This window comes from Balaenoptera borealis (genome assembly GCF_965194805.1).
Source record: "Balaenoptera borealis genome assembly, chromosome: 8".
In the NCBI taxonomy this organism is placed as follows: domain Eukaryota; kingdom Metazoa; phylum Chordata; class Mammalia; order Artiodactyla; family Balaenopteridae; genus Balaenoptera; species Balaenoptera borealis.
The window spans coordinates 113,888,448-113,916,266 of record NC_138865.1 but is presented as its reverse complement, the minus strand read 5'-3'; the positions used below and the strand labels follow the sequence as shown (position 1 = coordinate 113,916,266).

The window sequence follows — 27,819 nt, the reverse complement described above, 5'->3', positions numbered from 1 at the left end:
ATGACCCCGAACTAACAAGACAGGGGCAGTTCTAGAGGCAGCCTTTAGCCTCTATCAATAAAGGTTAGCTATTATATTAGACAGACCATTATACTCTGGGGAGTAACAAGTATCTCATTAAGTTATAAATAACATTTAATGGCTTTAGTACTGTTTTATTTTGGAATATGAGGAAGAAAAAAATAGAACGCACAATTTCTAGAGTCTAAAAGCCACTATTTTTATAACGTTTATTTACCTACAATACTGCTTATGAACTACCTTGGTTTTATAGCGCCCACATACTCCCTTGAAGTACAGCTGTGACTCTCCTGTAATGGCATCAAGCTACTTGCAGTGGGACAAGAAAGTGGTAGAAGATTATAAAATCAGATGGTTCAGTTTTGATTCGAACTAGTAAAACCAGTTCAGAAAAAGACTATAAGACTTCTCTCTCCACCTTCACATCCCTTCTGATTTCTCATTAAGGGAAAAAAATGCCATTTGTTCCTATCTTCATTCACCGTACTCTAAACACAGGACACTGAGCAAGTTTTCTTAAAAAGAACACAAGATAGAGATGGAAGGGTACAGAGTTCTTATCTTTCATGTTCTGCACTGAGAAAGAATAAATTTAAAATCACTTACCAAATAGTAAATGACTGTTACATCAAGTTCAGCAAGCTTACCTCATTTCCTGTTGCTGACCTGCTAACTGGTCCATTGACTGTGGGCAAATTCTAGAGCCGTACACCCTCCAAGGTGCCCAGGTGCACAGACTGTTGTCAAGAAATGCTTCGGTGGCTTGGTGGGAAGCAGTCCCTGAACTGACTATGAGGAAATCTAAATAAACTGCACAGGTGTTACATGCTCCATCTGGATAACACCCCTCACATTCCACCCCCCTTCTGTTCCCAAATACAAATGAGCCACTTCATCTTTTTCCTTTCTCCTGATAAGAAACGGTGCTTCTCATCTTCACACACAGAGGTCTCTGCCCCTGCAGGAGCTGTATGGGAAAACCTGCTTCCTAGGTGGGCTGGACTGCAGGTAACCAGAGGCCTCAGCAGGGTACCCAGGAAGGGTAAAAGTAGGGATTGGAGGGGTCACCACGCTGCAGCGCCTGAACCGTTTGCCCTTGGTCAGGATGGACTGGCCCCACCTCAAAAAAAGGCCAGAAATGGTTCTTCTGGACTTCTTCCCATACAGAGAATGGCTAAGCTAGCTGAGGCAATCTGTAGCTGGCTTCAAAATCAGCAGTGGGGAGGGGAAAAAAACCCTCACAACAAACAGTGGCAACAGAAGGTTTGTGTGGGAAGATGGTTAAGTTTGGTCTAAAACAAGCAGAGTCTCTGGTAATGAGCTGTTGTTAGGAAATACGTGGGGCCCTCAGGGCCTGCGGCACTTTTAAAGAGCACTATTGCTGCCTCTTGAGGGTTTTCTTGGCGGGCGGGGGGGGGGGGGGAGAGGGAGGGGAGTAGGGGAGGGGAAAGCGAGGTGAAGCAGAGACCCAACTCAAGAGCATGGAGGCATTACAGAGCAGTGCAAAAACCACCTCCGTGCACTGTAGCCAGAAGTCCTGCTTCAACTCAGCTCCACCCCACAGTCGCAGAGCCACCTTTGGTAACAGACCTACCTCCTCTGAATCACAGCAGGCTCACATGTGAAACGAGTATACCCAAGGCATCATCTGGGGTTCTGGCAGGAACAGATCCATACTCAGCTGCGGGGACTGAGGAGAGTTTCATAAGGGACTATTTACAAAGGGTACGGGCACGGTTAAGGAACTCCTACGAGGACACTTAAGCCCTAGAGGGCTGGCAAAACAGGGAGTCAGGACCAACCCTCAGCTTGAAAGGACAAGAGAAGGGTGTTGCTACCAAGACCTGAAGCTGCCTGACAGGCACTGGGGCCTTGGCAGAGGAGCCCATCTGCTGTCCACCCACACCTGGCAGAGCCGGGCGAGTGAATGCCCTGCCTTCTTCTCCTCCCATCCGCCAAGCTCCTCCCAGCGTGTCTCTGGTAGATCCTAACCAGAAGCCAGAAGGACAGGTCCAGAGGCAAGCCTCCAAAGCGAAGCACAAGGTGGGGAGGGGATCTGGAGGAGCAAACAGAATAACCAGCACACCTAAATACCTGATGGGGCTGGTGGGGGTTTAAGTGAGTTAATCGTCATAAATGCCTGACACAGCAAATGATCACTCACTACCCATTTGATCAGGCTGTCTATTTGGCATCTGTTAAAAGGCCACGATATTACTTTTATTCTCAGGTGGCAAAAGCCAGAATGAAAACAAAGACATGTGGTCATATATCCACAGTGAAAAACAAAACTTTTACAAAGTTGACAGATAACATTTATTAAAACATGTCATACAAAAGGGCGTGGTCTCTTCTATAAGAAGAAAATATTAAACAGTAACATTCAATTAAGTAAAACCATGCTGTACACTGAAGACAGCAATATATAAAGACAAAACTATTCAACTTTTGCAACACAGGCATAACATTTCACAAAATATCAATAAGATATGCACCTAATGATAATCTATTTATCATCAAATGGTTTTGTGGTCTAAGAGTCACCTGACTTGCATAAATAAAGTAATTTTCTAGAAGAAACACTGGGAACCTCATAAAAGGAAAGAAGGCAGCAGCAACTGACATTATGACACAGGCTTCAAGCAAAACTAAAAAAAAAAAAAAAAAAGTCACATTTGCAAAATGTGTTCCAGCATCTTCCCATAGGGCACTATCAGTAGAGATTTGAAATAAGAAACATGTACCTTTAAACACATAAGTAGCAAAGAAAAAACCCAAACACACACACACCCTGGTTTCACTGAACAAAGTTAGTCACCCATGAAAGCAACCTAAATCACAAAATTAGTGTGGCACAGAGGGCTGGGGGTGAGGCGGCGGATATATTTTGCTTGGTTTTCAGCATTCCTAATTATCAGAGACCTTATAAAAGCAAACACCTGGCTTTGGTGTGATGGCATCCTCTCCACTCTCCCCCCGGGGGCTGCAGCAAATCCTCTTCCTCAGGGAAAGCACAGTGTTGCTGCTTCTGCCCTGCCCCAACTTCACTTCTACAGCAGCTCGAGGAGGTGTGTGCCTCTGTGGGAAGACCACTGAGACTAAGCAGCTTTCCCAAACAGCTAGAAGTCAGCTTAGGGTCAGTTTAGTTCAGCAAATGCCCACTAGAACGGAGGAGACCCTTTTGGGCAGACTCTTTGAAAGTAGTGTCCAAAAGAAGAGACTGGAGGAAAGTGAGATCTAGAAATCAGAATCAACAGGCTGGGGTCCGAGAGTGCCAGAGGACAACCCTCCACAGTTGAGGAAAGGCTATCGTAGTCCTTCCTCAGTTAGACTGTGATACCTACTTTACCAAGTGGATTATTGCAATGTATCTAAAATTAAAGGCATAGCATAAGTACTAATATTAAATACCACTGGTGGTGCCTTGAAGCCCTGTCCCACTGGGACTGGAGAAAAACCACAGTTAAGACTCAAAGGGGACAAATAACCTTGGTTGTAGGCCATTGACAAGATCCCTGAAAGACTGTTTGGAAATGTTAACCCCCTGCTATCCAAACTCAATGGGAAGGATAAAGATTTTCTAAAGCTGTACTGAGGGTAAAGAGAGAGACTATCTATCCAACCCAGGGTGGGCAGGAAAAAAAAAAGGTAGTAATACAGTATGATCTCCTAATCCTAAAAGCAAAGTTTATAAAGATTCACTTTTAATATCCAAACTAAGGCAATCCCCTTCCTCCGCCTCTCTGAACACAGCCAACATTTCAGATGCCCAACCACCTCACAGGGTCTGGCTGACCTGATTAGCATCTCTAATTTTTACAAAAACCCCACTATCATAAAAAGCTTAAAACTGTAGATGTGAGGAACTTACATTTTATATTCTACATTTAGTAGCTGATGTACATATAAGGAGTTCAATAAAAGATATCCCTCTCTTCATAACACATTAAATAAGTCCCAGCACAACTGACTGCTTCCAAAACTACCACCAAAGAGCTGCCCAGTAGCCCTGGCTGAACAAGAGCTCTTCCTCACCATTACTCATGATGGGGTGCTGTGCTGATCTCAACATAATTGAAGGACCATGATTTTTCCAGAATATTTTTATTTTACCTCTCAGACTCTTCTTCCCAAGTGTCCCAACACTCATTTGAATATAATCTTTAATAGAAACCAGCACATCAAACCTTCCAAACAGGCAGAAAATGATTTGCTGATAACCATGGGAGAGGGTGATCAGCTTTTGGCAGAACAAAATGGCTTCACTGCCTTAGTACTGAAATTAGTAGGAGTAATACAACAATTTCTCCTCACATATAAAGGCTAGGATCATACCTAAAACCCATTGCTTCTAACGTGAGAAAAAGAGAAGGAGCAATTGAGCTTGATTGTAAGTCACCTCTATATTCTCTGTTAGGTACACAGAGAAATGACTGTTAACTGGTGAAGTTTCAACACTAAGAGAAGAAGATATTAACGTGGCAAACAACCAAGAGGTAATATCTAGTTTCTAGGTTAAAAAATCAATATATATATATATATTTATAATAAAGTTTTAAATACAAAGTGCTTTTTATATATCGAGAATGATACAGTGTTAATGAATACATCCCTGTTTTGTAACCTCGATTACAAGAGTTAACTGGTAAGTAAGTCTTTCTTTCCCCTTTCCAAACAACGTTTAACAAGTAAATGCCTTGATGGTAGGAGCTTGAGGATCAGAGGCCATTGCCAGCAAAGTCTCTCACTTTAGAGCAAAGCCAAACTTTTAGAACAAAATTTCACCCCAAATCCAAGAAAAGTTATTTTTATTTTAAGGAAAAAAAGTTTCCACTAAGAAATAATAAGCCGGTAAATTTACGGAAAAGTTAACATAACAGTAGCACCCTGTCCCTACCCTGGTGACAACTTCAGGTATGTTACACAGCTTAAAACATCCTGAACATGCTTCTTCTTTAACCTAAAACCTCTGAGTGATCCTCAGAAAAGGTCTCAGAATAGCTGCTTTTCTTTTTTTTTGGTAGGTATAGCTATGAGGACTTGTAAACTCACGCAGCTTTATCTATAATATGAGAGCATGAATCTGTGGACTACTTCCTAAAATTAGGACTCTTTCTTTCTGCCTTTTAAAACACATTCCAGCACTCCTAAAGAGCCAGGAGGATTAGCTCAGTGTACCCCTCTACGAGTATCTCCCCCACCAGTGTATTTTCAAGACTCCTCTTTTCTTGGGCAATTGTACCCCACAACTCGTCCCGCCCAAGTATAACCTGACACTCAAAATTCCGCTACTCGGCTACTCTCATTCTGACAGTTGGAGTGTCACTGTAGCACTCTATTAGCTCCTGAAGTTCATAGGTAACTCTCAGCCGTGACTTCTGGCTCCTTCCCAATAACTGCGGTCATTGACTGACCTCTTCAGGAAGCACCATAATCTAAGACAGAGTGAATCGGCTGGAGCAGCCAATGGTACCGTGGTCAGAGTCAAAGCAGGCTAGATGTCTACTAGCCACAGAGCAGATCCCACTGTGTGGATGCTACAATTAAACGGGATTTGGGACAGCAAACCAGTTAGAAATACCTATGTCTGGCACCCTAGAGAATTACAATTAGAAACAGTTGTTTAAACTAAATGTTAGTACTAAAATATAAAACTCTGACTTATCAAGAGTCTGAAACACATTGTGACAGTGGCATCTTACAGAATTTGAAGCTTGTACCATAAGTTATTTGTTTCTTACTTAGAATGTCACCCTCTTAGTATCTCCATAGTTTTGGTTAAAATACCCTTTAGAAAGAATAAACCCAGGTAAGAGAGCTCCGTTAATCAACTTAGTATCCTAGGAATCACATTATTTGTAGCTATTACGTAAGTAGCATCTCATTCAGTGAAGCAGCTACCAAAACAAACCCACATTACCTAAGTATCTATAGTAAGAGCAAAATAAAATTCCAATATGACCTTGTAATAATGAGTGATCAAAAACTGCTGCCACCTGAAATGGAACTGGTGGGTCGTTGTCCAATTCCAAGTGCAGGTGTCTCTATCACCAAGTCCACCTGCCTCATTCACAATGGGCCTGAAGGTTTACCTTGCCAGGTGTGAGGTGGGCTAACTTATCCCCATTACCCATTCCAGGCCTGGAACATACAAATTTGAAGAATTAAGATTTTTTAATTGGCCTACTTAGAGCTGGTCTTTCAGAAATATCTTCCTTTTTTTTAAGCTTCTCTCATAATAGCAAGTAGCACGCATCATCTGTGCCCAGATTTGCATAATTACCATAGTTTATTTTTGTGCCTGCCACTCAAGGCCCAGATCCTATTTTTAGTTAGCCTCAGTCGTATTCTGCTCAGCCTTTGCAGCTTCGTAAGACTTGGTACAAGAAGTCACATGCCTGTGGAAACTGTCCCTCCACATAAATCTCTTTGCACAGATATTACACTCATATGGCTTTATGCCTGTGTGAATTTTCATGTGGCCCACGAGATGATGCTTCATTTTGAATTTCTTACCACAGACACCACAACCATAAGGCCGAAGACCAAGATGCATGCTCATGTGTCGATCTCTCTGACTCTTGTGAGTGAAACTTTTCCCACACTGACAAGGATACAGCTTGTCGGTGGCTGAGAATCCTAGGTGGGAAGCTTCTTCTTTAATCCCTGTTACCATTTCAATATTCTCACTGTAGCCTGTTGCTAGGGCAGCCTCCTGTCTGTGCCCAATGAGATTCCCATCCGACCTCTCTCCAGAAAACTCTTCCATGGAAGAGCCATAGAAATCCACCTGCTCGTCATAATTGCTTTCATCAGCCTGTTCATCAAACTCTGCTTCCACTTTCTTTTCCCCGACGTGAAAGTCTTCCTCTACTCCCGAGGGCTGGACCGAGTGCTCTGTCTGCATGGTGTTGATGGACTCTGTGACCTGGTGCTCATCGTAGGATGCATGCACATCCATGCCCTCGCATGCTTGCTCAAAGCGCTCAGGCTTCACATGGATCCAGCGTTTGTGAGCCATTATGCTGGGCTTGCTGTACATGGGCCGGGTGTAGTGGAACTCGGCACTGTCGCTGGCCCCCTCCTCCCCATCCTGGCTCGCCATCTCAGTGCTCAGCCGGTCATGCTCCGTGGACGAGTTGCTAGGAAGGTATTCATGCTCGGTGAGCTGAGATGACAGCTCGTCTTTGGTGCTCTCCTCTTCATTCTCTCCGTCCCTCAGTTCCTGGGCTTTGGGGAAATCCGTATGGCCCCCAGAGCCCAGCTCAAAGCTCTCTACCAGGCCATTGTAACTACTGCTGCTGGGAGACTGGTGGTCACTGCCATGATTTAGCTTCTGACAAAGGACTGTAGGGTTTCCTTCTAAAACCTCAGTGCATTTGTCTACCACATGCCACATCTGGAGGAAGCTTGCTGCTGTTAAGTAACTAACAATTTCTGGAGCAGGCATTACTAGACGTCCCGTGTAACTTGATAGGAGAATGTTCTCAAACACTCTGGGGTTCATCACATCAGGCAAAACAATCCTTCTGCTGTTTTTCAGGAGTACCTGGTCACAAAAGTAGGGTGAACTGGCAGCAAGAACGGCTTTGTGTGCTCGGAAAATGTGGCCTTGGACAACAATGGAGACATCACATAATTGTCCTTGCTGGCGCTGCTGGTTCAGTTTCTGCAGAATGGTGCTGGAAAAATCAGGAAATTCTACTCGAAAAGAGTTTGTTCCAGGCTCCATTTCATCACAAATCTTGTTTGGTGCTACAAGAGAAAGAAAAATTAGTACTAATTCCAGCCCAAAGAGAAACTTATTGATCACTAAGAAAACTAAGACAAGTTCCACAGTTCCATAAAGTCCCCTGGCCTGTGGGCATGGTGGGTGGAGCATTCATTCCCCAGAGCAAGGCTTGCAGGTGCGAGTGTGCCAAAAGCAGGAACCAGCCACCATTCTTTATGGTATTAACTCTTGATACCGCCTGTGTCTATGAGTGGGAAAATAGAATCCAGAGATATCTGTAAGCTATATAAATCTCAAGTAAAACAAAGTAAATATTTCTAGTCAAAACAAACACAATACCTGTTCCAAACGACAGAATTTTTAAGAGGCCTCAGATTCAACCCACATTTGACAAGTTGGGGTGAGGAAGGAATTGTGGAAAAAAGGAAAAGCTCATGTAAAGGCTCTCAGGCAGAAATGATCATGGTAAATGCAAGGAACTGAAAGGAAACCACCAGGCTAGAATCCACTAAGGGGGCAGGGGGCTGAAGAGGTGGGGCCAGAACAGTCAGGCCTTTGGTCCTTCAGCACCACAGGGGTGAACTCGCTGAGGTCCCAAACAATATGGGTTTCTCTAGTTGCTGTCAGCATTTTAGCCCTTTAAGAGCTTCTCATAATGTGAAGCAGAACGAAATGGCAAGGCAAGGTATTCTATCGGGTGATCTCCAAATTGTTTAAAAAGTTATAGAACAAAGAGGATAGTAAATACTGTCCCTGTTACTGAATGAACTCAATCTGAAAATAAAGTTATAACAAAGAATAAGGGATTGCCTGTGGCATTACTGTAAATATATTTTGAGATGAGTCAAGCATTAGAGACAATTCCTAACAAGACTGATCAACGAGATGAACTCTGCAGCATGCTCTGGCCCCATAATTCCATAGTAAATTAAAACAAACCAGAAAATTCAACAGATTTATTGGTGCTATTTGTCACCTAAGTCTAATACCATATCTAAACATTGCTAAATACCAGATTTTCTAAGTATGAGATAAAAGAAGCAGATAACCCAACAAAGGTTGAAAGTTATCTTTCAGAGATAGGGAGAGATGCCAAGAGAAGAAACTAATGTTTCCTGAGTAATTACTATATATTGGGTTGGCCAAAGTTTGTTTGGGTTTCTCTGTAACATGGAAATTTTTGGCCAACCCAATACCAGGAACTGTACACCTTTTTTCACCTAATCTTTGTAACGACCCTGCAAACGTAGAGGACTGACATTCTTAAGTTCACTATTTCAAATAACTTTCCTAAGGCTAAAATAAAAGCTAGTTTTTATTACGTTGGAATTTGAAATCTAGGTCTCTATGACTCCAAAGCCTATGCTATTTTTCCTATCACATCACTGCCTCTTCTAAGAAGATGCTAAAATACCAGATTAGTCATTAATAATTTTAAGAGGTAAGGCAGTGTTTTTTTTTTTCAATTTTAAAAAAAAATTTATTTATTTATTTATTTATTTTTAATGCTATTCTTGTCTGCTTACATTCTTTTTATTTATGTATGTATGTATGTATGTATGGCTGTGTTGGGTCTTCGTTTCCGTGCGAGGGCTTTCTCTAGTTGCGGCAAGCGGGGGCTGCTCTTCATTGCGGTGCGCGGGCCTCTCACTATCACGGCCTCTCTTGTTGCGGAGCACAGGCTCCAGACGCGCAGGCTCAGTAATTGTGGCTCACGGGCCGAGTTGCTCCGCAGCATGTGGGATCTTCCCAGACCAGGGCTCGAACCCGCGTCCCCTGCATTGGCAGGCAGATTCTCAACCACTGCGCCACCAGGGAAGCCCAAGGCAGTGTTTTTAGAATGAAGTATTAATTTATGGTTTATAGCTCTTAAAACATTTCATAATAATTTAAAACAAACAAAATAATAAGACCAGGAAATAAATTATTTAGGTATTTGTAATTTCAAAAGGAAAAGTTAACTACACAAATGTATATAGACTAGAGGTATGTAAATTCTGAGAACTACATCTGGATTCTCTGCTCTCATCAGTAAAGAATTTTGATTTTAGCTATTTGAAAAAAAGGAAGGGGGGAATAAAACACACGCATAAAAAAATTTACAAAAATGCTGTTAAAAAAAAAAAAAAATCTCTCCACCATTTATTCCTAGTCCCCCACCTCCCCCAGAAGGAAATCACCATTAACAAACTCCTATATATATTTCTAGAAACTTCTCTGCGTGTATATCAGAATAAATCATATACATCCTTTAAAAATTCCTACCCAAATGGGCTCATTACCTACATTCTATTCTGTACTTAGCTTTTGTCATTCAATGTATCTTGTAGAACATTTGACATACTATAAACTGATTATGTCCCCCAAAATGCATATGTTGAAACCCTATCCCAATGTGATGGTGTTTGCTTTGGGGGATGATTAGGTCATGAGGGCAGAGCCCTCCCGAATGGGATTAATTAGATTCATTAGTCCCTTATGAAAGAGACAACAGAGAACTCCCTTGTCCCTTTGGCCATATGAGGACACAGGGAAAAGACAGCTGTCTATGAACTAGTGAGTGGGCCCTCGCCAGAAGCCAAATGTGCTGGCACCTTGACCTTGGACTTCTCAGCCTCCAGAACTCTGAGAAATAAATTTCTGTTGTTTATAAGCCACCCAGTCTATGACACTTTGTTATAGTAGCCCGAATGGACTAAGACACCACATTAGCATAAAAAAAGGTAACTCATTCTGCTTAATGGCTATACAGCTTTCTCCTATGTGGATGTATGATAATTTAATCAGTTCTCTTCTTATAGAATTCCAATTGTCTGAGTTTTTGAAATTATGACTATCTTGGCATATCCTTGGAAAAAGCTATAGGGTAATCTCTACCAGTGGAACTGCTGGGTCAAAGGACTATGCGTTTGACATTCATATATATATATGTATATAACTAATTTCCAGAAAGGTTGCACCAAGTCACACTCCTACCAACGGTAAATGACAGTGTCTACTCCCCTACACCCTTACCAATGCTGGACTTTATCAAGCAAGACAAAAAAGTTTGCAAATCTCCTAAGTGAATAATCCATGATTCACTGTTTTGATCAACATTTCTTTCATTATGAATAAGACTGATACTCTATTCATGTTTACTGGTCATTTGTTTTTCCTATATATTATCAGTCATAGCCTTTGCTCAAATAAATTGAGCAATTCATCTTATTGATTTGTCATTTCTGTAAATTCAGATTAACTTCGAAATTTGTGTAAATTATCCAATTTTTGCTTTTATGGCCTCAGGATTTTGTGTTAGACACACAAAGGCATGCCTGACTCCAAGATTATTTTTAAAAAGTAAAAAGAATTATTTAGGTTTTATTTCTGGCACCATTTTTTAAAAAGGCATTTAAACCTATAATATACAAAGAGTTTACTTTGGTATAAGGAGAAGGTTAGGATCCAGTTTTTCCTTTTCCCTCCAAAATGGCAAGCCTGTTTTTCCTACACTATTTATTGAATAACTCATCTTTTCCTCAAGATTTCAAATATCTGTTGTGGAATTTTATGTGACCGAGATAAGGCTTTTAAAAACAGTTCTATAAAAATAAACGCCATAAGCGATGTTAGAGAAAATGGTGGAGTAGGAAGCTTTAGGTGTCGATCCCTCCACTAAAACAACTAGTAAACTGTTAAAATGATCAGAATAAACCATTTCCGAATTCTGGAATCTGATCAGACACTTACAGCAACCAATTCAATGCTTGATGAAAGAGGCTGCTAAACCTCGTTAAGAGAGCAGCGTGCTGCAAACCAGCAATAATCCCCATTCCTTGGCTCTGCCACAATTTGCAGGACAGTGGCCCAATTTCCAAGAGTGCCTGGCTCATGCCAGGGTGGCAAGAACAACACTGTCCAAAAATTGGGGGTTTTGCATCTTGGCCTGTCTGGTGAACCCACACAGCTTTTGCTTGGCCCCTCAGGCTGCAGTGGTTTTCCCAGTAGCATCCACTGGTAGATTTTAAAATACAAACACCACTCCCCATTCCTTGGGCCCAAATATTTAAGGAAATCTCTGTCAGGACACAGCCTATCACATAGATAAAGCAACAGAAACTTCCGTGACTATATGCAACAAGGAATACAGACTTTGCAAAACAGTTTAGAAAAAAATCACCATACAGACAACTGCAGCCATCAACAAGAAACAAAAAAACTCCCCTAGGAGGGGAAGAATCTGATTTCAAGGGCTACCACATTAGAACACTAAAAATATCCAGTTCTGAACCAAAAATTACAAAGTAAACAAAGAAAAAGGAAAATCAGGTACATTCACAGGAAAAAAATTAGAAACTATCCTTGAAAAATTCCAGACGTTAAGTGCTAGTCAAAGCTGTTAAAGTCAACTGTCTTGGATATGCTCAAATTGTTAAAGAAAACTATGAACAAGGAACTAAATAAAATCAGGAGAACAATGGCAATAAAGAGACAGAAATTATAAAATGTAACCAAATAGAAATTCTGGAGCTGAAAAGTGTAAGCTGTATTATGGGCTGAGTTGTATCCTTCCAAAATTCCTATGTTAAGGCCCTAATCCCCAGTACTCCAGAATGTGACTATATTTGGATTTAGGGCCTTTAAAAAGGTAATTAAGTTAAAATGAGGTTGTTAGGGTGGGACCTAATCCAAGCTGACTGGTATTCTTATCAGAAATGAAATTTGGACAGAGACATCAGGCATGCGTGCAATGTGAAGACACAGTGAAAAGTTGGCACCTGCAAGCCAAAGAGAAAGGCCTCAGGAGGAACCAAATCTGCCAACATTTTGATCTCAGACTTCTAGCCTCTAAAATTGTGAAAAAATAAATTTTTGTTGCTTAGGTCACCTACCCTGTGATATTTTATTATGGCAGACCAAGGAAACAAATAGAAGTTGAAATTAAAAATTCATAATAAGGAGTCCAATGGCAGATTTAAGCAGGCAAAAGGAAAAAAATTCATCAAACTCAAATGTAAAGCAATTGAAATATCCAGTCTGAGGAGTATTAGGAATGAAGAAAAAGAAACACAATCTGAGGTACCTATGGAAAACCAAATATACCAACATGCAAATCAGAGTCTCAGAAGGAGAAAAAAGAATAGAAAGGATATTAAATGATATAATGATTGAAAACTTCCTGAATTTGATGAAAGACATAAACCTCACACATCCAAGAAGCTTAACAAACTCCAAGGAGATAAAATTAAAGAGATCCACATGAGATACACTGTAAGTCAAATAGTGGAAAGCCAAAGACAATGGAGAATCTTGAAAGTAACAAGAAAGAAGCCACTCATCACACAAAACGGATCCTCAGTAAGACCAACAGCTAACTGCTCATCAGAAATCACGGCACTCAGAAGGCAGTGCACGACATATTTAAACATATTTAAAGTGCTTGGATAAAGATCTGTCAACCAGGAATTCTACACCCGCAAAACTATCCTTTTAAGAATGAAGGAGAAATTAAGACATTCCCAGATAAACAAAAGCTAAGGGTGTTTGTTACTAATAGGTTTCCTCTACAAGAAATGATAAAGGTGTCCTTCAGGCTGAGATAAAAGAACACTAGATAATAATTCAAAGCCATATGAAGAAATAAAGACTACTGGTAAAGGTAACAGCATATAAGAGCTGATATTATACTTTTGGTTTACAACTCCTCTTTTTTTCCTGAATGATTTAAAAAGCAAATGAATAAAACAATAATTATAAATCTATGTTATTAGGCACACAATGTATTAAGATGTAATCAGTGACAATAACAATATGAAGAGGGAGGGATGGAGATGTAGAGGAGCAGAGTTCGTATACTATTGAAACTAGCTAAATTTAAGATGTTAATTGTAAACCTCAAGGTAACTACTAGGAAAATAACTAAAAATATACATGAAAAGGAAAGAAGGGAATCAAAACTGTATACAAAAACAAAACAAAAATCTCAATTAAAAAGCAGTAAGGGAGGAGCTGAGGAACAAAAAACATGTAAGATACACAGAAGATAGCTAGAAATAAATGGTGGAAATAAATCCTCCTTTATCAGTAAATTACTTCATATGTAAATGGATTAAGCTCTCCAATTAAAAGGCAAGAGACTGGTAGAATGGATAAAAAAACATGGTTTATCTGTATGTTGTCTATAAGAGACTCACTTTAGATACAAAGGCACAAAGATGTTGAAGGTAAAATAATGGAAAAGGTATTTCATGCAAAGAGAAACAGAAAGATCTGCGGTGACTATATTATTATCAGACAAAATAGATTTTAAGTCAAAAAGGATCACTCTATCAAGAATACATGACAATTAAAAACATATATGTACCTAGCGCCTCCCTGGTGGCACAGGGTATAAGAATCTGCCTGCCAATGCAGGGGACACAGGTTCAATCCCTGGTCCGGGAAGATCCCACTAAGCAACTAAGCCGGTGTGCCACAACTACTGAGCCTGCGCTCTAGAGCCTGCGAGCCACAACTACTGAAGCCTGTGTGCCTAGAGCCCATGCTCCGCAACAAGAGAAACCACCACAATGAGAAGCCCACGCACCGCAACGAAGAGTAGGCCCCGCTTGCCGCAACTAGAGAAAGCCCATGCGCAGCAACAAGGACCCAACATAGACGTAAATAAATAAATAAATAAATAAAAATTAAAAAAAAACAAACCACATATATGCACCTAACAAAAGAAATACATATGAACAGAATTGAAGAGAGAAACATAGACATCTACAAAACAGGTGGAGACTTCAATACCTCACTTTCAATAATGGATAGAAAAATACGACAGAAGATCTATAAGGAAATAGAGGACTTTAACAATATTATAAATCAATTATACTGAAAAGACACATAGAGAACACAAACAGAAAGGAATGAAGTTCTGATATATGCTGCAACATGGATGAACACTGAAAACGTTACACTAAAACAACATGCTAAACATTTATGTAAGCCAGACGCAAAGTACAAATGTATAATTCTACTTATGTGAAATATCTAAAATAGGCAAATTCAGAGAAAGTAGATTAGAGGTTACCAGGGGCTCAGGTGAGTGAGAAATGGGGAGTTACTGTTTAATGGATAGAGTTTCTATTTGGGGTGACGAAAATATTTCAGAACTAGAAAGTGGTGCTGATTGCACAACATTGGGGTATAATTAATGTCACTAAATTGTACACCTGAAAATCGTTAAAGTGGCAAATTGAATGATATTTATTTTTTACCATATATTAAAAAAAAAAACAAACTGGAAAAAATGTCATGTAACTTTATTTTTAACTGTGTCAAGGTGGTAACAGTCTTTGTAATTTAGTAAGTATCTGACCTCTACCCTTAAATTTGAGTGAATGTGGCACTTCTACATATTCCCTTACCTTGTAACATGCAAAACCTAAACCTCTCCTACAGGTTTTCCTGCTATATAAGCAATACTTACAAACTCACAGGCAGTTGTGACCTATATTAATAGTATAGTTACCATTCCAATTGTTAAGAGTTTCATAAAAGTAATTAACTCACTGAAAAAAAATTTAAAAAACCCCACAACATAAAACACTATATGCAAAGTACTGTGGGAGACTTCTAAGATGATGAAGGAATGTCACTGTCCCGAGCTTATAATCTGGTAGGGAGATAAAAAACGCGCATAGCATACAACCCTGTTATTCAACGCAAAGCCTTATAAAAGCACCACAAAAGAATTACAAATCCAAGAGGAATTCAGAGGCGGGAACCTGGTATACTCTAAAGTTATATATCCTGTCACTATAAATTTTGGTGTCACCAGGGTAAGAGGAAGACTTGAGAGCAGCATATAATCCTTCCCATCTACTACATCCTAACCAAAAAATCTAAGACATACAGAAAAACTAGCCTGAAAAATTGGGATCAGAGTTATCTATATGCAACAAATTTAAATTAAGGATATAGTGGAGATGGGGCCAGGATAAAGGGAGACACTGACCTGGCAACTCCACCTGCTATACCAGGCAATTCTGGTAGCAGTAATCCTGACAGAGGACCAATGAATACCTGTTCATTTGGAAGGCCTGCAGCTAAAAAGGCAGGGCAGACCACAGGAAAGGTCTTGCAATATTGGCAACATTCAGAGATGGCTGCATTGGGATACCAAAGGTTGCACACTGCCTCAGCAGAAAATTTTTAAAGACCTGACATGAGAGGGTAGCTCCAGGAAGGAGGCAAAAACATAGCCCATACTTTGCCAGCTGGGCCAAAGAGACAAAAATAGGCCCCTGGTAAAACAATTTCACCAACACAGAAGAAAGTGCTCAAACTCTCCTAACAATGCCTCAGACCTAGCCTCCAGCCCCAGACATTTTACTCAAGCTAACCCTGGTGTCCATATAGTCAGCCCATCCTCCAGCAAAAGAGCTAAGAGTTGATTATAACAGCATTCAGGTATACAGTGAAGGACCCCAAAATAATCTTCCCAAAAAGGGGGAAATTTTCAGACCCAAACAAAATGTTTTCCAACATAGTTTTATTCTGTAAATAAATGAGGTCTGTAAATAGATTCTACAATAACCAAGAAAAAGAAAATAGTAAAGTGTAAACAAAGAGTACAGTTTAGATAGCATTATTAAACTGATTTCCACAAACATGAAAACGCAGTCTCCATGAATGAAGTTTAAGGAAGATAAGACAAAACAGTAGAATGATATGAAAAAAAGAGCCAACTGAATTAAAGACAAGATGTAAGGAAACTAAAATAGAGCAAAAATTTAAACAGGCAATAAGGAGCAGAATTGCAACTATAGAAAATGGAATCAATGATGTGCAAGGCACTTTGAGGAACTTTTATGAAGGAGGAGGATAAAAATATGAAAACAGCAAGGGAGAAGATAACAGAACAGGAGAACAGAGAACAGAGATCCAACATATCACTAATTAGCATCCTTCAAAGAAATAACAAAACGAATGGAGTAGAAGGAATAATCAAATAAAATAGTTAATAGAAGAAAACTTGCCTGAATGTAAAGCCTTGAGTATTCAGAAGAGTCTTGCCTCAGCAGTGGGGACAAATTAGCCCTAGACAAAATGCAGTTCTGGTCCCATTAAACAAAGCTTAAAAACAAGCCTCAAAAGGAGTAAAATATTTCCAAATAACTTAATTGTGTTCCAGAACAAAGCTTAAGGATATTTACGTAATACAAAAAATCCAGAACCCAACAAGGTAAAATTCATGTCTGGCATTCAATTAAAAAAAAAAAAAAAATCACCTGGGATGCAAAGAAGCAGGAAAATATAACCCATATTAAGGAGAGAGAAAAAAGAAAAAAACTGATCAACAGAAACAGACCCAGAAATGACAAACTTATACAACTGGTAGAAAATTCTACATCCCATGTGTTCAAGAAAATGGAGGAAAATTAAGCATAGTAGGTAGACAGGAAAACAAACAAACAAACAAAAAAACCCAAATTGAACTTCTACAGACAAACACTGGATGAGAATAACAAAAGAATTAACATGAAGAAAAGATTAGTGAACTTGAAAACACAGCAACACAAACAACCTAAAATAGAAAAAAGCTGAAAAGAAAACAGGAAGGGGGGAAAGAGTATCAGTGAGTTGTGGGACAACTTCAAGGCATAAAATTGGGAGTCTCTGAAGGAGTGGGAGGGTATAAAGCCCAAAATTTATTTGAATAACAGCCAAAATCTTCCTAAAGTTGATAAAAACTATAAAGCCACAGATCCAAGAAGCTCGACAAACCCCAAGCACAAGAAGTATGAAGAAAACTATACCAAGGCATATCATAATCAAATCACTGAAAACTAGTAACAAAGAGAAAATCTTGAAAGCAGCCAGGGAAAAAAGATTCATTGTGTACAGAGGACCAAAGGTAAGAAAGGTTGCAAGCTTCTTGTCAGAAACAATGCCAGCCAGGAGAAAGGAGACAATGCAAGACAGCAGACATCTTTAAAGTGCTGAAAGAAAAAACTATCAACCTAGAATTCTATACCCAATCAAAATATCTTTCAAAATGAAGGTGAAGTACTTTTTTAGATATAGAAAAGTGAATAGAATCCATCACAAAAAAGGTCAAAAGTAAAAAGAACAGGTACATGAAAACAAAAAAATTTCAGACAACAATATTAATATCAAAGTAAATTCAATGTAAAAAGCATCAAATGAGGTGAAAGTTTATTGATAATTGATGAATTCTATAATTCACATGAGGGTTACCTTGTGAACTTGTATATGTAAATGCAGTACAGTTTTCAAAAAAAATAAAAAAAACCACAACAGTGACAGAAACATAATTATAGTAAGAAATATAAATGTCCCTCTTTTAATCTTTAATAAATCAATAAGGCAAAAGATAATTTGGATCTAGAGGTTTAGACTGGTTATCATTAATAATGCTAATTTAACTGAAACATACAACCTCTATATCCTACAAATATATCCTCTTTTTCAGTTTCCATAGGACATTTACATAAATGATCATATAAGTGGCCACAGAGAGCATCAATAAATCCCCCAAAGCAGAAATGCATACACGAGCTCATTTGATTACAAGTGATTACACAATAATAAATCTAAAAATGTCAAATTCACAAAATTAGGAATAAGAAATGAAATATAATCACATGATAGAAACTTTTTAAAACAGAAAACAATTTTCCCCTAATAAATTTTAAAGTCTCATTGATAAAAACTTTATAGAAAAATATAGACATCTAACAGATCAGTAACTATGGAGAAATGATAAAACATAATCAAATGACTGCCCAAAGCACAACGGGAAAATTCTTTACAACTAATTCCTATGTTATATAAACTGTTTCAGAGGGGGAAGAAGGGAGAAAGGGAACAAAGATAGGAGAAAATTTGCTAATTATTTTTTATAAAACCGTGCTATCAAAACTGGACAACAAAGAAAAAACTGTAAGCCTATCTCACTTATTAACACAGAAAGAAACATTATAAACCACATGGCATTCTGGTTTATTTTAATCTCTTGTAGGTTGAGTGTATTATGAGTGTGACACATTGAAAAAATTGAGTTACTGGTACCATCACACTGAGGGCAAGATCCTATTTTATGATAAAATTACCACCAGAAGGCCCTCTCAAAAGCTCTTTTCCATTCAAGACCACTGCTAGTGGCATGTACGTCATTACCTGTGCTTCCTTCTACAAGTGACAGGGAGTGGTGAGAGATAAATCTGGAAGGAATGACTGGTACTATCCTGCTGAAGGCTGAGTTTGAGCTTTAAATGTGGGCACTGGAGGCAGCACTGAAAACTTCTGTGTGACATGCTGTGAAATATGTTCAGAAAGGACAATCTGTTGATGGTCTTAAAGCAGGAGCAAGTCTGAAATAAAGGTCAATTCTAAGATTTCAGTAAATATGCTCTAGGTTTGAGGCAATGAAAATAACAGTGGGTATGGAAAACAGAATTGATGGGACTAACTGACTGCGTAGGCAGGAAGATGCAAGAGTGGCCCAAGGTACACATAATACTATCAAGAAAATGAAAAGACTACCGAATGTAAAATAATTAGCTAGTGGGAAGCAGCAGCAGAGCACAGGGAGATCAGCTCAGTGCTTTGTGATAACCTAGAGGGGTGGGATAGAGAGGATGGGAGGGAGGCTCAAGAGGGAGGGGATAATGGGTATATATGCATGCATATGGCTGATTCACTTTGGTGTACAACAGAAACTAACACAGTATTGTGAAGAAATTACACTCCAATAAAGATCTATTAAAAAAGAAAATGAAAAGATAACCTACAACATGGGAGAAAATACATTCAAATCATATAATTGATAAGTGACTTGTATCCAGAATACATAAAGAACTCTTAAAATTCAATAATAAAAAGACTACCCAAATGAAAAATGGGTAAAGGATTTGAATAGACATTTCCCCAAAGAAGATACACAAAAGAGCATACAAAAGATGTTCACTATCATTATTCATTAGGGAAATGCAAATCAAAACTACAATGAGACATCACTTTTCACCCACTTGGATGGCAATGATAAATAAGACAGACACTAACAAGTGTTGGAGAGGATATGGAAGGATTAGAACCCTTATACATTGCTGGTGGGAATGTAAAACGGGGCAGCCACTTTGGAAAACAGTTTGGCAGCTCCTCAAAAAGTTAAACAGAGTTATCACGTAACTCAACAATTCTACTCTTAGGTATATACCCAAGAGAAATGAAAATATATGATGTCCACAGAAAACTTATCCATGAATGTCTATAACAGCATTATTCATAATGGCCAAAAAGTGGAACCAACCCAAATGTCCTCAACTGATGACTGGATAAATAGAATGTGGTATATCTATAAAATGGAATATTATTCCATTTTATTACATACTATACGTATTATGCCATTCTTTTGGCAATAAAAAAGAATGAAGTACTGATAGATACGACAACATGGCTGAGCCTTGAAACACTGGGCCAAATGAAAGAAGTTAGACACAAAAGGCTAAATCTTGTGTGATTTCATTTACATGAAATGTCCAGAATAGGGAAATCCAGAGACAAAAAGTAAATCAGCGGCTGCAAGGAACTACAGGGCGAGGAGTGACTGCAAATTGGTTTTTTTTTAAAGGAGAGACAAAAATTCTAAAATTAAGTTGTGGTGATGCGTATACAACCCATTAAATATACTAAAAAAAACTTCTTAACTACCTATGAATTATGTCTCAATAAAGCAGTTTTAAAAAATAGAGTGATGCAAGGTAAACTAGTTACCAATCCCAACTGGGTAACTAGGAAAATGTCATAATTAGTAGAAGAGGTAACAACATCCACCATGTATTTAACACATGTATTGTAACAGACTCTGTGCAAAGCACTTTTTGTATTCTCATTTAATCCTCATAACAACCCACTGGATAGATACTTTTTATTCCTATTGTATAGAATAAGAAATAGACAAAGAAGCTAAACTACTTGCCTAAGGTCATATAACCAGTAAGCAGTGAACCTGGAATTTAAATTCAAAACACTTGCTCAGGCCCAATACAGTCTGAGAGATGAGACAGTACGGAAGGTAAAGATGAGTATTTTCACAAATAAATACCTGAAACAATCTACAATGTACAACACATTCATAAACTCCAGAGCAAATTATTCACTGTCTTCAGACTTAATGAAGTACTAGCAATTTTATATGTCACCTTGCAAAGTTAAAAAAAAAAAAAAATCCAATAGTAACAGTTCTAAAACAAGCACACCAATCCCAGCTAACTCCTTCCATCCTTCACTGACATTATCTGGCTTTTTTTTTAAAGCAGAGGACAAAGGGTAAATATTAAAGAATCACTGAACTAGGGCTTCCCTGGTGGTGCAGTGGCTAAGAATCTACCTGCCAATGCAGGGGACACGGGTTTGAGCCCTGGTCTAGGAAGATCCCACATGCCGCGGAGCAACTAAGCCGGTGCACCACAACTACTGAGCCTGCGTGCCACAACTACTGAAGCCCACGTGCCTAGACCCTGTGCTCTGCAACAAGAGAAGCCACCGCAATGAGAAGCCCGTGCACTGCAATGAAGAGTAGCCCCGCTCGCCGCAACTAGAGAAAAGCCCGTGCGCAGCAACAAAGAACCAACGCAGCCAAAATAAAATAAATTAATAATAATAATAGAATCACTGAACTAGATGACCTCCAAGATCCCTTCCAACTCTGACGAGTTTAAAAGTAGCCTGTATTTATTATTCAGCTGAGGAATTGTATGTCAAGTTTTATGCACTATTTAAATACCAATTACATATCCTAAAAACACAGAGGACAACAATATAATAGGGAAGCCGACCCACGAGTGACTTCTTGAAGCCCTCCAGAGATTTCTTAACGACGGCACATGGTAATTTGCATGCTTACTGTAGAGAGCACATTTTAACACAGTAAATATTACTTTAGTAAATCTCTCGACTGGCACAAATGTACAATAATACCAACACCCCATGCGTACAAAAATACTTTAGTCAAATGCTTTACAGTTCACAAAGCAGACTATGTAAATTTGGGTCTGGCAATACCCCTGTATCATCACACTCACGAGTTAAACTAAAGCTCAAGAAGGTTAAAAGATCTGTCCAAGGTCACATATCTCAGAAGTGGTATGTCAGGATTCAAACAGAAGCGTAATTCCAAATCTAATATTTTTCTAAGTTAAAAAAAAAAGTCACTTAGCAGAAAATTTCTTGGAATTTAAATGCTCTAACAGTACAAAGTATGGCAGTGATTGGCCTTAAAATGTGCAATATATACTCCTCAGAAGAGAAGTAAAAGAACCTTTCCAGTCTAGGGCAATTAAGTACAACTACATTATTATTTTTTACTGAAAAAGAAACCATTTTAGTAAATAATTTAAAAAACTGCATTTTTAGCAAGTTTATAGCTTACCTAATGCAAAGTTGTATTCCTGGGATAAAGTTCCTTATGCCATGACCATCAAAAAGCAGTATGAATGAACGAGGAAGAGGAACCCATTTCTTAGTTTTGTTTCAAATTAAAATCACATTGATTTCTGAAAAGAAAAATCACGTTGAAAATGTAAGAGATGCTGATGCTATTCACTGTGTACCAGTGCCTTGCTAATAAATACTATACTTGTGGGTGAGTGGCAGAAAGAAAATTAATCACGATTGATATTTTTTGGTTATATTAGCTTTATTTCTGCACCTTCTTAGCTTCTGCCTTTGTATTTTTTAAATAAACTTTTAATTACAGGATAATTTTAGTTTTACAGAAAAGTTGCAAAAAATGGTGAGTTCCCATATGACTGTCAGCCAGTTTTCTTTTAATGTTAACATCTTGTATTACCATGCTACATCTGTCAAAAATAGGAAACCAACACTGGTCGATACCTATGTAATTTTGCAGAACTAAACTATCCTTTGCAAAAGTGTTTTTGGCCTCCAGACCACTATCAATCAATACCCCTATGTTTTCTAATTGGAACACTGTAGCCAAAGAACTTAGTAAAACCTATTTTAGGGTTTTTAAAAAACAAGCTACCTACTTTGTGAAGTTTAATTCATGCCACAGCTGAATGTTTACTTAAAACCTTCAGGGCAAATGGTCCATTGTGGTAAATTCTTTGAGATTCAAAAGAGAAGTTATTGTTCTAACCACTAACTCCCCACTTATCAGTCATCCTGCCATTACGTTACAATAAAGCCAAGGAAATGTTTTTAACTGCACCCTCATATTCATTAGAATTCCGGATAAGAAGCTCAATCAAGAAAGCAGAAGGAAGAAACAGCATTTGCTGGTATGTATGTTCTACATACCAACAAAATAAAAGTTTTTTTCCTCAGTATGTTACAAATAAGACAAAAGTCTCTTTCTATTCTAATTGCAAACATAAGGTAAAAAGGAAAAGTTCATGAAAATAATATAGAACTATATTCAACTGATTATAAGAGGCACATTTTTTTCACATTTTTAAATTTCTGAAATCAGGATGTGATGTCCAGGCGGAAGTTATAACAGTTGTCTCTGCCTAAGACAATGATAGAGGATTCCTGAGAGCCTCATCAACGTTTCTGATGGCACAAAAGATGACACTGTGGAAAAGCATGGATGCAACTCTGAATTGAAAAGTATTCAAGAGTAGGAAGGTTAAGAAGGTTAATGAACACTTTAACCAATTTATTTCACTTTTCTTTTTTTTTTTATTTTAAAGTAGCTTTTTAATATTTTTGTGTTCCAATTCTTTTTTTTTTTTAATTAATTAATTAATTAATTTATTTATGGCTGTGTTGGGTCTTCGTTTCTTTTTTTTTTTTTTTGTATTTATTTATTTATTTTTGGCTGTGTTGGGTCTTCGTTTCTGTGCAAGGGCTTTCTCCAGTTGCGGCGAGCGGGGGCCACTCTTCATCGCGGTGCGTGGGCCTCTCACTGTAGCGGCCTCTCCCGTTGCGGAGCACAGGCTCCAGACGCGCAGCCTCAGTAGTTGTGGCTCACGGGCCCAGTTGCTCCGCGGCATGTGGGATCTTCCCAGACCAGGGCGCGAACCCGTGTCCCCTGAATTGGCAGGCGGATTCTCAACCACTGCGCCACCAGGGAAGCCCGGGTCTCCGTTTCTGTACGAGGGCTTTCTCTAGTTGCGGCAAGTGGGGGCCACTCTTCATCGCGGTGCGCGGGCCACTCATTATTGCGGCCTCTCTTGTTGCGGAGCACAGGCTCCAGACGCGCAGGCTCAGTAATTGTGGCTCACGGGCCTAGCTGCTCCGCGGCATGTGGGATCTTCCCAGACCAGGGCTTGAACCCGTGTCCCCTGCATTGGCAGGCGGATTCTCAACCACTGCGCCACCAGGGAAGCCCTCTTCTTTTTACACATACACTAGAGTATCATTTTAAAATGTCTAGGGACTTCCCTGGTGGCGCAGTGATTTGGACCCTGCGCTCCCAATGGAGGGGGCCTGGGTTCAATCCCTGGTGGGGGAACTAGATCCAACGTGCATGCCGTGGCTGAGAGTTCGCATGCTGCAACTAAGGAGCCCGCCCACCCCAACTAAGACCCGGCGCAACCAAAAAAAAAAAAAAGTCTAAGTAAGTTTAAAAATGTAAAGAAGCGTATGTAATAGCTTAATTGGCAGTGTTTTCTCTTCCTTTGGTGGTACATAAAATAATCGATGGTATCTAGGATTCAATATGGTAGTAATTCAGCTGCTACACCTTATAAGAAACCTTGATAAACTAGCTTACAAACAAACCAATAACTTAGATGAGAGAACATAAAACAAAAGCCTCCCCCATCAGAAAACACACAAGAAAATAACATAATTTTTCATTATTATAATAAAAAGACTATTTTTCCAACCCTAAGAGTTTTCTTCATGTGAAAAGTTAAAATCTTCCTCAAATTTTCTGCTTGTGTAGCAGATTCCTGCCCTGAATCCAATGAATATGGAGGGACAGCCAGGGTGGGAACCTGCTACAAGTACAAATTTTTAACTAAATTCTTTCAACCAAACTCCTTTTCTAAGGACCTTGGCTGTGGAGAGCGGGCATCAAGAAACGTAAGTTCAACTAAATGTTCCTAAAAGCTACAGAATCAATTTTTAAAGTCACATTTTTCATAGAGCTTGTTAGTTCCAGGAATCTACACTTAGCAATTTTTTTTTGGTAAAAATATACCTAACATGAAATTTACCATTTTAACAATTTAAAGTGTACAATTAGTGGCATTAAGTACATTTATGTTGTTGTGCAACCATCACTATTATCCATTTGCAGAACTTTTTCATAATCCCAAACTAAAACTCTGTATCCATTAAACTCTCCACTCCCTCCTCCCACTCAGCCCTTGGTAAACTATATTCCACTTTCTGTCTCCATGAATTTGCCTATTTTAGATACCTCATATAAGTGAACTCATACAATATTTGTTCTTTTGTGTCTGGCTTATTTCTCCAGTGAATACTTTTGTAAAGCAAAGAATGAAGAACCCCAAATTATTATGTTTCTCATAATTTAACTGTACACAGTGACACAATCTCTGAACTAAGCATACAGCTCTCCCAGAAATTCTGCTACTGTTCCATAAGCCCCAAGGGGCAGAGGATCTCAGACCCTTCCTTAGCCTGGAGACAGGCCTGGTTAAGCAGCTGTAACTCAGAAAGCAGGCTCTTTAGAACCCTGGAGGCCATGTGGATGGAGCAAAGGGAGGTAGGGAGCTGGACAGGCCTGAAAAACCACGGTAAGAAAAAGCAAGGATTCATCAAGCTACTTTGGCCCTGAGATGGCCTTCTCTCTGTCCTCCAGGAGCTCCTGCACCTTGACACTTAAGTTGGGCGACACCTGTCAGAGTTGAGGTCAGACGGCAGTCTAGTCGCTGAGATTGTCACCCGTGCAGGAAGCTTCACAGGGTCATGAGTCACCTTCCATGGCTCAGAGGTCAGGGCAGGCCCGCCCAGAGAAACCCAGTTAGGAGAGGCAGAAACAAGACAGAAGGACACACGATTGGCAGAGAGAGAGAGAAACACAGACGGGCAAAAAGCTGGACCGACAGGCAGGCCATGAATGAGAGTTAAGGACTAAAAGGGAAACACAGGGTCAACAGACACAGAAGCAAGATGGAAACAAATAAAGACAGGGTCCAGATACTCAGAGATGGGTTCGAGAGAGACAAAGTGGAGAGAAATACAAAGTTGACAGGAGCCGAGTTGAGAGGCAAAAAGGGCAGGTGACAACAGGTGACACAGACAGCAAAAAAGGTGAAACACAGAAGTAAACAGAAGCAGATATCAGCGAAGTCCCGGCGTAGTCTTTCTCCCGGCCTTGACTCGATCGCGAGGCCGCCAAGTCGCGCCCACCCGGCGCCCCCGAAAGGCCGGCAGGCGGACTGACGGGGGGGGCAGGATCTCTAAGCGCTCTGGCCCGCTGAGGTCCGCCGCCGCGGGGTGACCTTGGGCGAAATGCTGCCTCAGGGGCCTTGGGGTCGCTGTACGCGCGCCGGGCTGGCCGGAGACCGCAGGGGTCGGACCCGGGGTGCCGGGACTCCAACGGCCCGCGCGCGGCTTCAGCATCCCGGTTGGCGTAATGGGCCTCGCGGTGCCAGCGGTGCGCGCGCCGCGACCTGCAGAGAAGTCCTTATACCTCTCCGGTTTCCCTTCCTGCCCCCTTGCTACCCGTTGTCCAGACTCCGACACACCTGCCAAGTCCTCGACGCTCACATAGCCCACCGGTGGGATACTTTCCGCCGCCGCCGGCGCCAGGCCCGTTCAAGCCGCCGCCGCCGCCGCGACCGCCTCAGCCTGCGCCTCCCGCCCCCGGAAATGCTTCCCGGTCCAGCCCCCACCGAAACTGCCAGTGCTTCCGGGGGTGCGTCAGAGAGAAAGCGATGTGCGCATGCGGGACTCGCGTTTGGGGCGGGGCGTCAGGAGCGTGCTCAGAGAGAGCCGGCGGCTGCGCAGTATAACCTGGAGCAGGTCAATCTGCATTAGGGACTCTAGGGCAATCGCTAAGAATTGAGCGGATACCGAGTCCTAAACCCTTTGACCTATCTCAGCTTGTCCAGCAAAGATTGTGTCAAATCCTTTTGTGCCTCCACAGAGCCTTTGGCTCGTAGTGGATGCTCAGTAAGTGTTCAATGAAAGGACCAGTGCCCTCTGTGTGGCAAGCACTGTGCCGGGAACCCCTAGGAAAAGCTCCACCCCAACTGGAGGGAATGGCTCATAATTGGTCCAGACTCTTCGTGGTAAACTCATTCTCATTAGCCAGTAGTTGGACTAGGCATAGGCATGTGACCAACTTCTAGCCCATAATACGTATTATAGAAGTCATTGAGTGGGGCTTCTGGAAAAGTTTTTGTTTGTTTATTTTGTTTTTGTTTTTACAGAGTCCACTAGGACTTCTAGTTGAGTGTGCTCCTTAAGTGCTTTGCCACGGCCAGAACAGCAGAAAGATTGAGAGAGCCTAGGTCTCGTATGACATTAAGCTACAGTCAGCTTTGGACTGCTTACTCCTGGATGTTTGTTGCATAAGCCTAATAAACTTACTTGGACTTTATTTCTAGCAATATTATAGACTACATATCTCCAAATATAACAGCAACAAAATATATAAAATTGCTAGGAGAAGTATTGAAAATACCCTTTTTAAATGTATAGATAACCTTGCGAGAAAGTCAGGAAAATCATCTGAGGCCAGAAAGGGAGCAGAAACATAAGCCTAGGAAGTTAGAATTAATGTTCAGAAGTTATGCACAGGTACAGTCTGTATCTGTTCTGATTGGTTTGGTGCATATGCCATACTGACAAATATTTTGAAAATCATCTCTGGAGGTAGGTAAACATTAATGCTACCACCAGCTATGGGGGCATCTACGTGGGTCCAGGCAGGATGACAGCCAAATTGGAACATCAGGTTGGGACCCAAGAAGGAATATATCTTTGGGGAAGGATAGACTAGAGAAAAAACAAAAAACTACCCTGCAGAGGCAGGCAGCAAGGAAAGTTGACTCTGCCTTGGTTCTGGGTGGAAGGGTAAAACATTCTCCTAGTGGATGCATGGCCAAAGTGTGGCCATCACATGG

General features: G+C 40.2%; 1 protein-coding gene and 1 long non-coding RNA gene across 3 annotated transcripts; one reads left to right on the top strand and one right to left on the bottom strand.

The window, feature by feature from the left end:
- Window positions 1-2,323: 2,323 nt before the first annotated feature.
- Window positions 2,324-26,591, bottom strand: ZBTB43 (zinc finger and BTB domain containing 43). Of its 2 annotated transcripts, XM_082400882.1 has the most exons (3): window positions 26,437-26,577; window positions 22,179-22,302; window positions 2,324-7,776 (listed from the first exon to the last, which is right to left on the bottom strand). In XM_082400882.1, exon 3 carries the CDS (start codon window positions 7,751-7,753, stop codon window positions 6,350-6,352), a length of 1,404 nt encoding a protein of 467 aa, XP_082257008.1. In that variant the 5' UTR covers window positions 7,754-7,776; window positions 22,179-22,302; window positions 26,437-26,577; the 3' UTR covers window positions 2,324-6,349. The 2 variants fall into 2 exon arrangements, with proteins under 2 accessions (XP_082257008.1, XP_082257007.1); XM_082400881.1 differs by lacking the exon at window positions 22,179-22,302 and having other exon boundaries at window positions 26,437-26,591.
- Window positions 7,783-17,337, top strand: LOC309632891. Its single transcript, XR_014247120.1, has 2 exons — window positions 7,783-9,199; window positions 9,580-17,337. It is a non-coding gene; the product is annotated as an uncharacterized lncRNA (long non-coding RNA).
- Window positions 26,592-27,819: the final 1,228 nt, after the last annotated feature.

Bases quoted from the DNA above. Each gene is read 5' to 3' on its own strand.
- ZBTB43 (XM_082400881.1), bottom strand. From the start codon at position 7,753: ATGGAGCCTGGAACAAACTCTTTTCGAGTAGAATTTCCTGATTTTTCC.